The sequence below is a fragment of the Equus quagga genome, chromosome 2, assembly GCF_021613505.1.
Source record: "Equus quagga isolate Etosha38 chromosome 2, UCLA_HA_Equagga_1.0, whole genome shotgun sequence".
Taxonomy (NCBI): Eukaryota; Metazoa; Chordata; class Mammalia; order Perissodactyla; family Equidae; genus Equus; species Equus quagga.
This window is the reverse complement of record NC_060268.1, coordinates 153546756-153562162: the sequence shown is the minus strand read 5'-3', so window position 1 is coordinate 153562162 and position 15407 is coordinate 153546756. Positions and strand designations below refer to the sequence as shown.

At 54.9% G+C, this 15407-nt stretch overlaps 1 protein-coding gene across 1 annotated transcript; it reads left to right on the top strand.

The window, feature by feature from the left end:
• Nucleotides 1–4017: 4017 nt before the first annotated feature.
• Nucleotides 4018–9655, top strand: SFRP5 (secreted frizzled related protein 5). The gene is made up of 3 exons (XM_046654096.1): nt 4018–4748; nt 6817–6894; nt 8602–9655. The coding sequence occupies exons 1-3, from the start codon at nt 4226–4228 to the stop codon at nt 8946–8948; spliced, it is 948 nt and encodes a 315-aa protein (XP_046510052.1). The 5' UTR covers nt 4018–4225; the 3' UTR covers nt 8949–9655.
• Nucleotides 9656–15407: the final 5752 nt, after the last annotated feature.

Here is a 15407-nt window from a genome sequence, read left to right as displayed (position 1 = left end):
CCTCAAGCAAAAAAAGAGGAAGATTGGCAAAGGATGTTAGCTCAGGGTGAATCTTCCTCTCACACACAGAAAAAAACATATTCTTCCCACTACACTACATTGCCTTTGTGTGTTCATGTTCTCCATGTGGCCCAGGACTGACACTCTTTCACGTGTATGCCTGGCCCATTGCAGGTCCTATTAAATGTTAGTTCATGGAATTATTATTCCCAAGACTAAAGCATTAAAAGGAACAAAGAAAGCTATTTCATACAGATAGAAATCATAGTCAAATTGGAACAAACAAGAATCATGAAACTTAATGCTCCTAACAACATAGCTTCAAACTATATAAAACAAAACTGATTCAAAAGGAAAAATTAGCAAATACAATCAAAGTAGATTTTATACACCTCTATCAGAAAGGAACAGAAAAAGTAAATCAGTAATTCTTAAACTTTTTGGTCTCAGGACCCCTTTACACTCTTAAAAATGATTGAAGTTTTAGATTAAATTAAAGAGCTTTTGTCTATGAGTTTATACCTATCAATATTTACCACGTTTAAAATTAAAACTGAGGAAAATTTCAATTTATTTATTAACTTATTTAAGATGACAATAATAAACCCATTATATGTTAACATAAACTTTTGTGAAAAATAATTATATTTTACAAAACCAAAAAGAAATTAGTGAGAAGAGTGGCACTGTTTTACATTTTTGCAAATCTCTCTCATGTCTGGCTTAACAGAACACAGTCAAACTCTCACATCTCCTTCTGCATTCAATCTGTTGTTACATGTTGTTTTGCCTGACGTATATGAAGAAAATTTGGCCCCACACAGAAGTGTAGTTGGAAAAGAGACTATTGTAATAGCTTTTTCAGATACTGTGGATATTCTTCTTTGATACTACCAAAAATTGACATGTGACAGTTCCTTAAATGTTGGTTGTAATATAGAATCTGGATCCATATCAATAAACTTTTCTTACCTGTTACCTTAAAATCTATTGGTCTATCTTGTACATACTTTGAGGGGATCTCCATATTATGTGCAATTTTGACCTTGTAGACCTGGGGACTCTCAGGGGAACCCTGACTACACTTAGAGAACCATTAAAGTAGACAATAAAAAAATAGAAAAATATAGGATATGATACCATCATTAACAAGTTTGATCTAAGAGGTATCTACGTAGAACTTTGCTCACCACAAACCACGAATACACATTCTTTTGAACAAATGGTACCTTCCATCAGCTGGGGAAAATGTGCGCCTGGACAGATTGTAGAAGCTCCAAAATGGACAGATGCCCAGCATGCCAGGTGTTCCAGTCAGCTGCCTGGACCCTAGAAGAGCCTCATCAGGAAAGGGTACCACATCAGAGTGCAGCCTCCTCCCTTCTCGGCCGCAGAGCCAGCCTAACCAACTGGCCTGGCCTCCGAGGGCAAGTTTCCCTGAATGACCGCCCCAGAGGGCAGCTCCCATCTGGCCTCCATTCCCGTGAAGGGCTTCCATTCATCAGGGGTCCCGTGTCAAGGAGCCTCAGGGGTCCCCAAGACAGAGTTATCAGGTAAAGACTGCCCATCCTCTTCTTCCAGGAGGCTTCCAGCCTGGCCCCTCTGCCCTTCAGAGCCCCTGGAGCTGCCAGGTACAGACTCCCAGGCTCTCAGACTGTGTGCATTTCTTACACAACCAGCAGAAAGAACAATGCCTCACTCTGTCCAGGCCAGGCACTGGGTTGCCAAGAACAGCACAGGCAACCAGCTGCCCAGGGAGCCAGCACCTTGCACAACCACCTGGGGAGCTCCATCTCCCCACCAGTGCCCAAGGCCACACCTCCCCTGGAGCCCAGAAGCCCTGCCAAGCTCGGAGGGGAGGGGAGAGGTAAGCCGGAGTGCAGGGAGCAGGACTGCTGCTCAGAGTCCCAAAGCAGAGCCAGGGCCAAGGTGTCTGAGGGAGCTTTCAGAACATACACCACATTTTTACCCTGAAGTCACTCATCCCTTGGAAATCTAAAATTCCTAGGTGCCTATTACCTGCTAGCACTATGCATGGGGCTTTGTTCCCATGCATCATTTGGTTTGCCCCTCACAACACCTGCTGAGGAGGTTCCATTTTACAAAGAAGGAAATGGAGGGTCAGAATGGCTAAGGACTTGCCCAAGCTCACTCAGAGAGCATGCACTTGGATTTGAACCTGACTCTGTCCACAGAGTCCAGCCTCTTGGACCTGGACTACACTATGCTGCCTGGCCCTGCAGGGACCCGGTCTTCACCTTCTGAGAGGTCATCCTCAGAACCTCTTCATACTGGGGGTTGGGATAGGGAGAACGGGGGCTTGTTTTACCCAGATCCAACCAGGTCATCCTGAACCTCAAAAGACATCCCACCCCACCCACAGGCTCTGTCTGCTGAACTTTCTCCTGCTCCTCTGACTTGCCTTCTGTCTTTCTCTCACCAGATCAGATAAAGCAGGGCCTGTGTCTTTTGCATTTCTGTATCCCATCTGCGGTGTGTGCACCACACTTCAAGCCTTGCACATAGTAGGTGCTTCATATGTGTCTGTTGCATATAAGAGGAATGGTTCCTCACCTCTCTCCACTACCACTGCAAGGACAGGTCCGTGAGAAGACAGAACCCTTGGAAACATTCAGGAGGATGGGGATGGGGGTTATAAGGGCAAGAGTGGAGGAGGCAAGTGCCCCAGCACTCCTGCCCTCCAGCAGAGCCAGCCCCCAGAACACCACAAGCCCTCCTACCAGACACCTCCCAGGATACCCTCCCCACCAAAGGCTGGAAGGTCAGGCCAGGCTCTCAAGAAGGAGCCCCCACCCCAAGCCTCTGGTCCAAAGCTCCTCCAACAGGAAAGCCAAGGAAGGCAGGGCCCAGCCAGGAGAAAAAGACCCCAGACATGAGCTTCCTGCAAGTTGCCTCCTCTTTGATGCCTCCCTGGATAGCCTCCTCAATTCCTTCCTCCTCCTGGCTCCTAGAAGAGGTACCCTCTTCTCCATAGCATTTCTAACCCTGGGTTGGAATTTATCTTAGGGCAGAGCGATCAAGCCCTGGCCTTTGGAGCCCAATACCTGGATTTGAATCCTGGCTCCTTCACCTATTAGCTATGTGACCAAGGGACAATCACTTCACCTCTCTGAGCCTGCATAACCATGAAGCCTGCAGACTCAGAATCCAGACCTCCTGGTTGTATCTGGGCTCTGACTCTGGAACTAGACTACCTGGGTGCAAGTCCTGGCACCAACTCTTACTTAACCTCTCTCTGCCTGAGTACCTTTATCTGTGAAGTGGGGACAATAATGGTACCTACCCAACTTAGAGCATTCCTGTGAGAATTGAATGAGGTAATTCATGCAGTGGGCTTAGAACAGACGGCACACAGTAGGGATTAGCTATCGTTAGAAATAGTAGTTGATAAGGTCGTAAAGTTCTGTGCAGTAACTTTGGCACACAGTAAAAGCTCATTACATGGTAGTTATGATCATCTTCCCCTCCACTAATCTGTGATGTTGTTGGAGGTGGGGTCTGGGTCATACCCATCTCTGGTTCCCCAGCAGCCAGCATGGTGCCTGGCACCAAGCAGGAGCTCAGTAAACGCCTGAGAACCGAGGGGTGAAGAACTGCCCGCCTGGACCAGGAGAGTGTGGGCAGCCAGGAGCCTCCTGCCGGGAGAAGGGAGAAGCGAGGTGTCAGGGAAGAGAAAACAGCGCGGAGGGGGAAAGGCGAGACGGAAAGATAAGCAAGTGAAGTGAGTGAGAAAAGGAACAGGAGAGGCTGTGGCGGAGAGAGATAAGGAGGAAGGATGGAGAAGGAGAGGGGCAAGAAAAATGCCTAGGGAGGTGAGGGAGCCCCGGGGAGAGGCGCGAGGCGAGACCGGGGCGGTGGCCGGGAAGCCAGGGAGTGGGAGAGGGGCTCGAGAGCCGGTGCTGGGCGGGACGCGCGGGAGCCGGGCGGGAGGGGCTGAGGGGGCTCCACCCTACCTCCCTGCCATGGGGCGGGGGCCAGGAGGCCAGAGATTGGTTGGGGCGCGCGGCGAAACCAGGGCTGGAGCCCCGAGGTGGGAGGCGCCAGGATCACTCGGTGCGCCGCGGCGCGGAGGGAGCGAAAGCCGCCATCCAGTTGAGCGACTTCAGCCTCGGCGACTGTTGCAGGGGAGCGTCGGGGCGGCGGGCGGGCGCGGGCCGGGGCACCTGGGGGCGCCGCGCACCAAGCGTCGGGCGCCCGCTCAGCCATGCGGGCGGCGGCGGGGGTCGCGCGGGCGGCTGCGCTGGCGCTGCTGCTGGGAGCGCTGCACCCGGCGCCGGCGCGCGGGGAGGAGTACGACTACTACGGCTGGCAGGCCGAGCCGCTGCACGGGCGCTCCTACTCCAAGCCGCCACAGTGCCTCGACATCCCCGCCGACCTGCCGCTCTGCCACACCGTGGGCTACAAGCGCATGCGGCTGCCCAACCTGCTGGAGCACGAGAGCCTGGCCGAGGTGAAGCAGCAGGCGAGCAGCTGGCTGCCGCTGCTGGCCAAGCGCTGCCACTCGGACACGCAGGTCTTCCTCTGCTCGCTCTTCGCGCCCGTCTGCCTCGACCGGCCCATCTACCCGTGCCGCTCGCTGTGCGAGGCCGTGCGCGCTGGCTGCGCGCCGCTCATGGAGGCCTACGGCTTCCCCTGGCCGGAGATGCTGCACTGCCACAAGTTCCCCCTGGACAACGACCTCTGCATCGCTGTGCAGTTCGGGCACCTGCCCGCCACCGCGCCTCCAGGTAGCGCCGCCGCCGCCGCCGCCATCCCTGCGCGCTCCGAAGGCCCTGGGTGCCCGCGAGCTGGGCCCCGGACGGATGCCGCTCCCCCAACCCCTTAGCACAGCTCTGCGAGCCCCGCTGCGTGTCCCGGGAACTGTCCCCCTAAGTCTTCCCACCTCCCCACAGACTGCCGGATTAGTGCCTCCCTTCGGTCTGGACATCCCCACTGGTTCTCCCCAATTCCCACTCCGTTCCTGAAAACCCCCTGGCATCCCTTGCTGCGGCCCACCTTCCCAAGCCGCTGGAATCCCTGGGGTGACCCCAATGCTGTCCCCCCATCCTGGGGCGTCCCGATAAATGCCTCATCGCCTCGCTCTGCCCAAGAATGCCCAGGGTGGATAAACAATGCCTTTCACCTGCGCCGCAGCCCTGGACCCCAAGACACCAAGACAGGCAGCACTCCCACTCCGTGCTGGGACCTTGGGAGCCCGGAGTGCCCAGGGAAAAGATATGGAGAAAGACCAGGGCCAAGCGCATTCCTGGGCTATGGTCCCCTCTGCCCATTTTCTGCGCCTGGGAACCCTCAATTCTCCTACCCCCTTTCTGAATTCCTCAGGCTGGGAAACCTTTGGGTAAAGTTCAGTGCAGAAGGAGGAGCAGATGCCCGGGCACAAGGAGCCCCTAGGCGAGCGGCTTAACTTTGAGCCTCAGTTTCCCCATCTGTAATATAGGAAGCAATCCCAGGTTCCCCACACCTATGAGATCCTAAGTGCCACTCCCACCCTCCACCCAGTTCTGTTGCCCCTAATTCCTCCCTGGTCTCAGCCTCCCCTTCACTGAGTGCTCCCCTCACCCTTCCCCCACTGTCTGCCTAACTCCTGAGCAGAGTAGGCCCTGGCCGGGCCCCAGACAGGAGGATAAACGGTGGTCCGGAGCAGGAAAGCTTTGCTAAGGAGCCCCTGACGCAAGGCCTCCCCCAAGGGGCAGCACTGCTCCCCTTTTTCCCTATCTGACCCAGCCCCCAAAAGGCAACTGGACCCCACCATACCCCACCCACCCACTCCGGGCTAACCTCACCGGAGCTGTCCACAGTCCCAGGGCCTACACAACCATGTCCTCCTGAGAGTCACGGTTGGATGGGGGTCCTGTGACAGGGGAGTGTTGAGAGGAGGGAAACCCCTCTGTTCTCAGGCTGGAAATGGGACTGAGAAGCAGCAGGGGGAGAGCCAGCACAGTCCCCGCAGGGATCTCCGCCTGGCTCCTTTGCTGGTTTTCTCGGAGCCCAGACGTTACCAGCCTGGAAGGCAGGGAAATCCCAGGCTCGGACCCCGGCCCTGCCCTTGCACTCTCGCCCTTTGAGCCCCCCTTTGCCCATGATGGGGCGCCCACCTAGGAGAGCAGAGGCCAGGTGCTGTGTGGTGGCCTAACGACCAGAGGCAGCCTGAAGTGTTTGTGGGGCCAACAGATAGAACATTTCATATAAAAATTGAGAGTTTCGGCTTCCCTTGAAAAATCGGAAATTCTGGCAATGCGAAGTTGCCCACTTTACAGAGGGTGCTCCTCGGTTTACCACAGTCCCTGCCCTGCCAGTGTCACTCGCTTACCCACCTGTTTGGACCCTGTGCTCCTAGAAAGACCCCGCAAACACACCCACCCCAGCACTAGGCTGGGAGTCACAAATCCTGAGCTCTAAGCTCAGTTCTCACCAGCTTTGCAGACTGGGGAACCACTCAGGGCCTCAGTTTCCTTTTCTTTAAAATAGGAATGATAATACCTGCTTCGTAGGCTGAGGATTGAGACAGAATTTAGAAGAAGACAGTGCACATCACGGTTGCAGCTGCCAGGGCTGTGGGGCACTCATGCCCACCTGGGCAGTTCTCTCCCCACGCAAGCTTGGCTCTTCTGAACCTCGCAGCCACTCAGTGAGCAGGTGGTCTTACCATTACCATCATCCCGTTTCCTCATGAGGAAGTGGAGGCTCGGCACCGGGAGGGGGCTCTTCAGTGGGGGAGCCTACACCCTAAGTGGTTCTTGGGACTCGGATCCCCTCACCAGCCTCCCTGCACCCCACCCCTGCTTCCTTCCTCAGTGACCAAGATCTGCGCCCAGTGTGAGATGGAGCACAGCGCTGATGGCCTCATGGAGCAGATGTGCTCCAGCGACTTCGGTGAGTGTGAAGCCCACACAGCCACTGCCCCAATGTCACCCCCAGGCCCTCCTCCTCCACACACACACACACACGTGCCCACACCCATCACAGTGAGTCCTAACAGTTTTTGCATCGTGGACCCCTTTTAGAATCTGATAACCATGAACCCCTTCCCCAGAGAAATGCACCTCTTTTAGCAGATCGTCTCAGGGGCTTCAGCAGCCCTCAAGGCCATGATCCATGGGCCTCAGAAACCAGCCCTGGCCAGGGCTCCCATGGCCCTCCCTTGGTGCTGTGCACAGGGGGGCCTCCAGGGCTGGATTCTCTTTGGGGGAGGCAGACTTAGCCTGGAGATGGACAGGGGCAGCCGAGGGGAGAGGTGGGCTTCAGGATGAAGTACAACCCCCTCGTCCCTGGGCACCTCTGGCCAGGCGAGCTGTGGTCCCCTGTCCCACAGCCTCCTCCAGGAGCCTTCCCATTCCTGGGCAGCTGAGCCGAGTCTAGTCAGGACCTGGCTCCTTGTGGACCACACAGCCCAGCGTGCGATCTTTGCCATGTTGGCTCCTGTTTTGTGCCTTAGCCTCTTGGCCTAGAAAAAAGAGATAGCAATGAAATCCTTATGTCAGCAGGTCTTTGATGTCATTAGTCTGTTTGGAAAGAGAATACGACTACTGCAAGGTGTGTGTGTCCGAGAGAGAAAGAGAGAGGAGGTGGGGGGTGGGCAGGGAGAGAGAGAAAGAAAGAGATTGTACAACATTTTCCTTCCCTGGGTGGACAGCTGCTCTCTGACTTCTCCCTGGCTGCTCAGAGATGGGGGCCCAGAGGCCTGAAGAAGGAAGCAACTCACCTAAGTGACCGCCCCCAAGCTCAGGACTTCCAGTCCCCAACTGCATTAGGCTCTCTGTGGCCACCTCGGAGCGCCCTGGATGGTCACTCTCTGACTACTCTCCGGCCTTCAACCACCTTCCCCACTGCTCCCCCCACACTCACACTCCTACACACACCACAAACATACTCTAATACACAAAAACAGACAGCAGCACACATACACACTCCCACCCACACTACAGTCTCACACAGATTATGTGGCGTGTTTGCAAGAGCTGGCTGTGTGCAGCACTTCCCAACTCTGCGCCCAGTGATGTGGTGGGTCATGGGGGGTATTTACTCTATGAAAACCAGCACATGCTACAGAGCAGGACCCCTCCCCAGAGCCGGCTGTCACACATTTACCAGCTCCAACCATACACACACAAACAACCAGAAATCCATTTGGAAGCATCCCCAGAGACCATGAAGTCCAGCTGCCCTCCATCACAAGGACCCCCCTCCACCTGGTCGGCTCCACCACCAATATTTCCCTCCCCAGGAAGCCCAACACCCCACTCCACTCCCCATCGAGCTGTCCACCCTGCACTTGGTGTCAGGGAAAGGCACGGGTTCTGGAGTCAGCCAGACCTCGGTTCAATCCAGGCTCTAGAATTCGGGCAGGTCACAACCTCTCAAACCTCACTTTCCTGGTACCTCGAGGATGAAAGGTGATAATGTCTGTGAAAGTCCAGCACATGATAGGAGCTTCCTATATATTAACTGTATGGTATAAGCTCCACCGTCCCAAGCCCCAGGCTTGGAGCTTCAGGCATGAGCACCAACTGTGGGGCCACCAGCATCCTGGGCAAACCTGACCATTCTCACACTGTCCCTCTGTCCACTCCCCCCGAACAGTGGTAAAAATGCGCATCAAGGAGATCAAGATAGAGAATGGGGAACGGAAGCTGATCGGAGCCCAGAAGAAGAAGAAGCTGCTCAAGCCGGGCCCCCTGAAGCGCAAGGACACCAAGAGGCTGGTGCTGCACATGAAGAACGGCGCCAGCTGCCCCTGCCCGCAGCTGGACAGCCTGGCCGGCAGCTTCCTGGTCATGGGCCGCAAAGTGGACGGACAGCTGCTGCTCATGGCTGTCTACCGCTGGGACAAGAAGAATAAGGAGATGAAGTTCGCAGTCAAATTCATGTTCTCCTACCCCTGCTCCCTCTACTACCCCTTCTTCTACGGGGCAGCTGAACCCCACTGAAGGGCACTCCTCCCTGCCCCAACCAGCCAACAATGCCTTGTCCTCTGTCCTGCCTCTGGGGCACACTCTCTCCTCCTGCCCACCTGGCCTCGCCCCTACCCCGAGGCTGACCCAGCTCCTGCCCAGTGGTGGTTTCATGCAGAGTTGGTACCAGCACAGGCCCTAAGGGATAGGCGTGGAGCCCGGGCTGTCCTTGACCAAGGGGTCCCTGGGAGCTTCCTCTCTTAGGAGCAGGGCTTTCTCATTCGGAGGGAAACCCCAGGGTCTCAGAAAGTAGGCAGAGGGCGGAGAGAGCAAGGGAAGGGTGGAGGCACTCTGAGCAGCCTGAGGTGGCTTCCAAATTGGTGTCAACTCCCCCCTCTTGGTGGTGGGGCCTCGCCTTGGAGAGAGAGGTCTTGATATTAGGCTGAGCTACCTGGGAAACAGTTCTCTGTCCCATTGCCCCTTCACATGTCATCATCATAGCCCCCCAGAGGAAAAGCCCTAGGGTCACAGTGCCCTCCAGCCACCTCTCCCCACCTTCTCCATCTCTGCTGGTTTCGTCTCATCCCGAGAGAAGCCCAGCCCAGACCCCTCCCATAGGCTCGCTTCTCGGGGTTCATTCCTCAGCCTCCGCATGTCCCTTTTACCCTGACAAGTAAATTATTGCTACTGCTGCAAGGCCATAGATACCAGACTGATGCAGGCAGGGTTTGCGTTTGTTTTTGTTTTTTTAAGTTTGTAATTAAATCAAAGAAAACAACAGTTGGTTTTAACCAGGTGATTTCTTTTTCAGCTGGTTCCCCAGAGGTGGGGAGAGGGAGGTACAGAAGGGACTTTTAGAAAGAGCCCTTTGTCATAACCCACGACCCGTCCACAGACATACTTGGAATGCCTAAGGAGAGCCATGCCTGTGTGTTTTTGTAGGATCCCCCAAGAGCACATAGCAAGGGTCACCCTCCTCATCTCAACCACTAAGTGAGGGATGGAGATGGACCGTCCTTTTGTCCCTGGGGAGAGACAGAGATGCCAAGTTCCCCAGCCTTCTCCCTGGGTCAGAAGGCTCCCACGGTCCTGCAGCAGCTCCCTGACATGGCAACGCCTGCTCCAAGGAGCCCAAGAAGGCTGGGCCACAGCGAACTACTCTGGAGAGCCAGAATCCTAAACGTGTCACTCCTACCCCTTCAGCACTCAGACACCTCTGGGACTGGTCCTGACCTATAGCACACGATGGTGTAGGCTGGTGCTACTCCAAGCGTGGTCCCTGGACCAGAGGATCAGCATCACCTGGGAGCTGGTTAGAAATGCAGAAGCTCAGGCCTCACCCCAGACCCTCAGTATCAAAATCTGCATTTTAAGAACTAAACCTTCCAGCCTTGCAGTCATCTAGGGAGCTCTTACAAGATACCAGGCCTCACTCGAAAGCAATTAAATCTGAATCTTCTGGAGGGTGCTCAGAAATCAGCATTTCTAGATGCTCCCTGGGGTGGTGTGCAGCCAGGGTTGAGAACCTCCATCTAGATAAGCCAACAGCTGAGGCAAGAGGGTGAAGGGCTGAGGTATCTCAGGCTGGAACAGCTATAATGCCCGAGGGGGCTTCCTCAGTGAGCTCAGAGCAGATGGAGGCTGCTGTCTTGAGCTGGATGGGGCAGGGAAAGGAGAAGGCTTGAAATGGAGGCAACAGCTGCTGCCACTCAAACGTCCAGCATTTGGAAGAGGTGGTTCCAGGAAAGAGTCCCTGGGTGGGGAGCATCCATCAGCAATGCTGAGGGACAGGGCAGCTGTACCCAGAGCAGGGGGCTGGTGACACCCCCAGAGGGACTTTCCTCACCAGTCGGGGTACAGCTGGAATGCCAAGTCCAGTCAAGGCCTGTTGCTCCTCCAAGACAATGGAGCCACATTGTCTTGGGGTGAGGAAAACCTCGGCTTCTGCAGTTCTCAGAGCATGCTGCCTCAGAGAAAGGAGGAAGGCTAGAGGGCCCAAATTCTGCCGAGGTGCCAGGGTAGCTAACAGGTGGTCTGACAGCCAGCCCATAAATCACCTCTCTGGGCAGTCAGGTGGCCTCAGCAGAGGGCAGGGTGGCAGAGATCTGCTTGTTTCTCCTCAGCTCTGAGGAAGCCACTGCCACCCACCCTCGCCCAAAGCCTGCCCAGCCCACCTGACTCCCTGAATCTACCCCTTGTCTCCCAGCCTCCTACCCCGACCAAATATTTATGGACACTTCTATGGTCAACCAGGACCAAGGATTATTTTTCCACTGAACACACAGGACTCAGGCTGCTTCTGGCTAGAGCACAATACTGACCTCTGTCAGGTGCTGGCAGCCAGTGAGAGGGAGTGGGCAGGGAGAGGCTCCCTCAGCCCATCCCAGAAGTCCCAGGGAGGCACTCCTCGCCCATCCCCCAAAAAGGGTCAGGCCCTGCTCTGCACATCATCTCTGTCCCAAACATCTGCTGCCAGACCCCCCAGTGGTCTCTTCCCTGGGACCAAGAATCCCCCCAAAGACCCAGGAGGACTTGCAAGGCCTGAGCCCACCCTTCATTTCCTTCGGTCACAAATGCTTCCAGGCTGGTCTGGAGACAGGCAGCTAGTGCTGCCCACTGAGCATCTGGGCTGCGTATCAGTGGCCAGACTGCATCTGACTCCATGGAACAGAAACTCCAAGAAACAGTGGGCTTCTCCACACAAGAGGTATGGAGGTGGGCAGGTGGGAGGTCCAGGTTCCAGACTCATTCTGTCTTCCCGCTCTGCGGCGGGGATGGGGGACTTTAGTTGTCATGGTGACCAGATGGTGCCCCCTCCTCCGCCCAACTTCTCCACATTCCAGCAGCACCATGAGGAAGGGCTAAGAGCAAAGGCAGCGTGTCAGCCACCTCTGGCTCTTTTATCATGAAAACAGTAATTTCCCAACAAGTCCCACCTGGTAGATTTCCACTTCTAGCTCAGCAGCCAGAAGTAAGCCACATGGCCACCCTAGTTGCAAAGGAGCAGAGGACATCAAGTGTTCCAGCTGGTACAAAGTCAGAGTTCTGATAAAGAACAGGAAGGGTTTGGGGTAGGCTGCTACAGGCTCAGGATGGGCGAGAAGAGGCAGTAGAGCCCAGTTTTGGGTTCCAATCCTGTGACTTAGTGACGTGTGACATTGGGAGTACTGCCCAGCTATAAATGGAGTAATGTCCACTTCACAGAGTGGCTGAGTGTTAAGCAGGGAAATGTATGAAAAGTACCTGGAAACAATGCCCAGCGCTGAGATGCTCATTAAATGGTAATTAGTATTCCTATTAACCAAAGGCCCTGACCCAGCCAAGAGCCTACATGTAATAGATGCTCAGTAAGTTCCTCACTGATTTGTTAACCAACTAAGAAATGCTACTGGCAGGAAGGCAGGGAAAAGACAGGAACATCGTATCTAGAAGTCAGAATTGTTACCTTCAGATGGGGGCCAGGACCTACATTTGGGGTTTTCCTTAGGAAAATACATCCCCAGGTGGTGTGTCAGCCAACTCAGGGGAGAAGACATATAATACTAGTAAACAATACATATCAAGCCTGTGCTGGGTGGCAGGCACTACTCAAAGCAACTTAAGCATCTGAATTTAAGCCTCCCAACAGCCCTTTGAGGGAGGTACTATTAGTATCCCCATTTTAATGATGAGGAGCCTAAGGTTCAGAGAGGTTAATAAGCTCGTTGAAGGACACACAGCTTGTACACAGTGGTGGTGCTAGGATTTGACCCCATGCTCTGAACCACTGTACAACTGCCTGCAGGAGATGAAGCCGAGGACAAGAGTTGGGGTACAGGCAGCCATGCTTCTGTCACCCTGCCTCACAGGATGATTTGTGGGAGCCCTGCTCACACCCCACTCCAAGGGCCCTGACAGCGGCAGAGCCAGCCTTGGACCATGGCTTTTCTCTAGATTCCCAAATCAGCACTCCCCCCATCCCCGACCCCTCCTCCCCTCTCAGCCCCATCAGCATCCAGCCTCTTGAGTCCCACAAAGGAAGCTCACATCCCACAACTGTTTAGTTGACTGTAATCCTGGCTAAAGTTCACTCCCTGGGAAATCCAACGTGGGGGGTGGCTGCTGCTGGAATGTGTGTGGCTGGGACCCAGTGTCCCCGTCCAGACAGAGGCTCTGCTAGGGCCCTGAAGGAAGCAGGCGGCCAGGGGAATCCGGAATCCCCAGCCCCCAGCTGTGCCAAAGAATGGAATGTGCCGCTCTGGGGTGTAGAAACAGATCCAGCCAAGGAAGGAGGCGGGTGGTGCTGGAGCTGGGGGAGCTCCTGCCACAAGGCTGCCTCTGTTCCCCTGGAGGCTGAGCCCACTTCACTAGGGCTGGGGGTGGGCAGGCCCCTCCTGTTAGCTCAGTGGCTCAGAAGCTCCTGGAGCTGGTGGGGCCAAGGCAGAGAGGGGAGGGTGACAGCCAGGGTTGCTATCTTCACCCAAAGTTCCTCTTATGAGGCATCTACAAGCATCTGTGGCAAGATTCACCTCCTGGCTGCATGGCTTGCTAGCTCCATGACCTTGGGCTGGTTATTTAACCTCCCCAGGCCTCCATTTACTCATTGCTTAAATAGAGTTAATAACAGAACCTAGCTTTGGGATTGTCATGAATATTAAATGAGATGACATGCTCAACAGGTTTCCCGGCACAGGTGCTCAGTAACCGTAGTATGATCTTAGAGCCACCAGCTGTAGGAGAGATGCCGGAGCCAGGGCCCCTCAGAACAGGTGCCTCAAAGGTTCCAAGGAGAGTCGGGGAGGAAAATGGAGCCTCATTTGGCTTCAGCTCTGAGGGCCAGGTGACCAATGATCACAAATCCTGAAGATCCCAGAAACCACAACCAGCTTGAGGCCTGCCAGGGTCCCACCACGGCCAAACCACGGAAGCCCAACAGAACGCTCAAACCCAGCCACGCTGCGGGAGCAGGTAGTCCATCCCAGACCTGCCCCAGCAGAAACTGGCCACCGTCCCCTCCCACTGGGTGCCTGAGAACAAAGTGGGAGGCATCTTCTAAACCGGGCATCCAACCCTACAGCGGACAATGTGTCTTCCAGGCCATCCCATGTTTGGTCCCCTCCATGCTACTGACCCAGCCAGCCATAAGGCACAATCCACTCTTGGTAAATCTCACCATGGGTCCATTTTCCCAGTGGTACCTGCACTTTCAAGTCGTCCATCCCTGGGCTGCTGTCAGTGAGGCCCTCACATACCTCAAAGGGACAGGGAGGTGGCCCCCTGGCTTCCCTTCTGTGAGGCTACTGACCCCAGAAGATGAAAACCATGTTTCTCACGCCCCTAAATCCCATGTCCCAAAAGCTACTCGTGCTATAGCCTTTATGTCACCAACATTAGGCATTGTGCTCGTTTTCCAAAAATAAAATGATACTCACTCTGCTTTTTCAAACTACACTCTGGTCTCTCTCTGAGATTCTTTCCTGAATAACAACCTAAGAATATTCTCAGGTTAAAAAAAAATCACAGTCCTAAGCCATGCAGGGCAGAGTTGTCCTAAAGACTGCCAGGACGAAGGCAGTGAGCTAGCATTACTGAGCATTTACTGGGTGCCAGGCACTGCACTCCCCACCTCCAGTGGACTGTCTCATTTAATCCTCCACTAGCTCTAAGAGGTAGCGTATCACTCTGATGCCCACTTCACAGATGACGCAAGCAGCACAGAAAGCCTTGGGCACAATGCCCCTGCGGGAACTCACTCACCTACTCCGGGGTGACTGCAGCCAATGGCAGAGGAGGGCCAAGCCCGGAGCCCACCCATGGCAGTGCCTGCCTCTGCTGCCACCATGACTCTCCCCAGCTGATGCAGGCTGCTCCTGCTCTCAGGAAACTCCCTTCTGCCTCCATCCTCTAACGCCCCGGGGAACATGCATCCTGAAATGGACGCAGTGACTCTCGCAGTGAGGGGCTGGACTGGACGATCTCTGAGCACCCTTCCAATTGACCCGCCCGTGATGCACGCCCTCCACGAGAAGCATGGCTGCAGCCCCAGCCACCTCTTCCCCGGGAGGCACTAGCACTTCTGCCTCCTGTTGTTCCAAGGCCCTATTTTCCATTCCTCCAAAATCTTTATTGTTCCTCTGGACCACGAGGCTGTGGAGGCCACTTCGGTGCTTTTTAAAGTGAATATGCTGTTCTGTAAAAACCTTGTCCTGGCAGCATCCCTGCCTCTCGGGGCCCCTCGGGAGCTGCTGGGGCTCCCTCATCCTAGAGGTTCCTGGGCTAGGCAGAGGCCCATCTAGACCGGACCAAGGACTCGGCATGCTGCAAGGACACCATGGCACCTCAAAGTCCGAGGTGCACATGCACGGGGCCATGAAGATGTGGCTGCCACCTAACCTCAACTCCCCAAGGCAGGGTCTCTCCCTCCCTCTTCACTGCCCAAGGCCAACCATCTGGAAGATATAACTTATGCCCAAATCTAGTCTACAAAGTGCCACACCAAGCCCTCACAGCCACTAC

Bases quoted from the DNA above. Each gene is read 5' to 3' on its own strand.
- SFRP5 (XM_046654096.1), top strand. From the start codon at position 4,226: ATGCGGGCGGCGGCGGGGGTCGCGCGGGCGGCTGCGCTGGCGCTGCTG. The intron at 4,749-6,816 runs GTAGCGCCGCCG...TTCCTTCCTCAG, and splicing joins GCCCGCCACCGCGCCTCCAG to TGACCAAGATCTGCGCCCAG. The intron at 6,895-8,601 runs GTGAGTGTGAAG...CCCCCCGAACAG, and splicing joins GATGTGCTCCAGCGACTTCG to TGGTAAAAATGCGCATCAAG.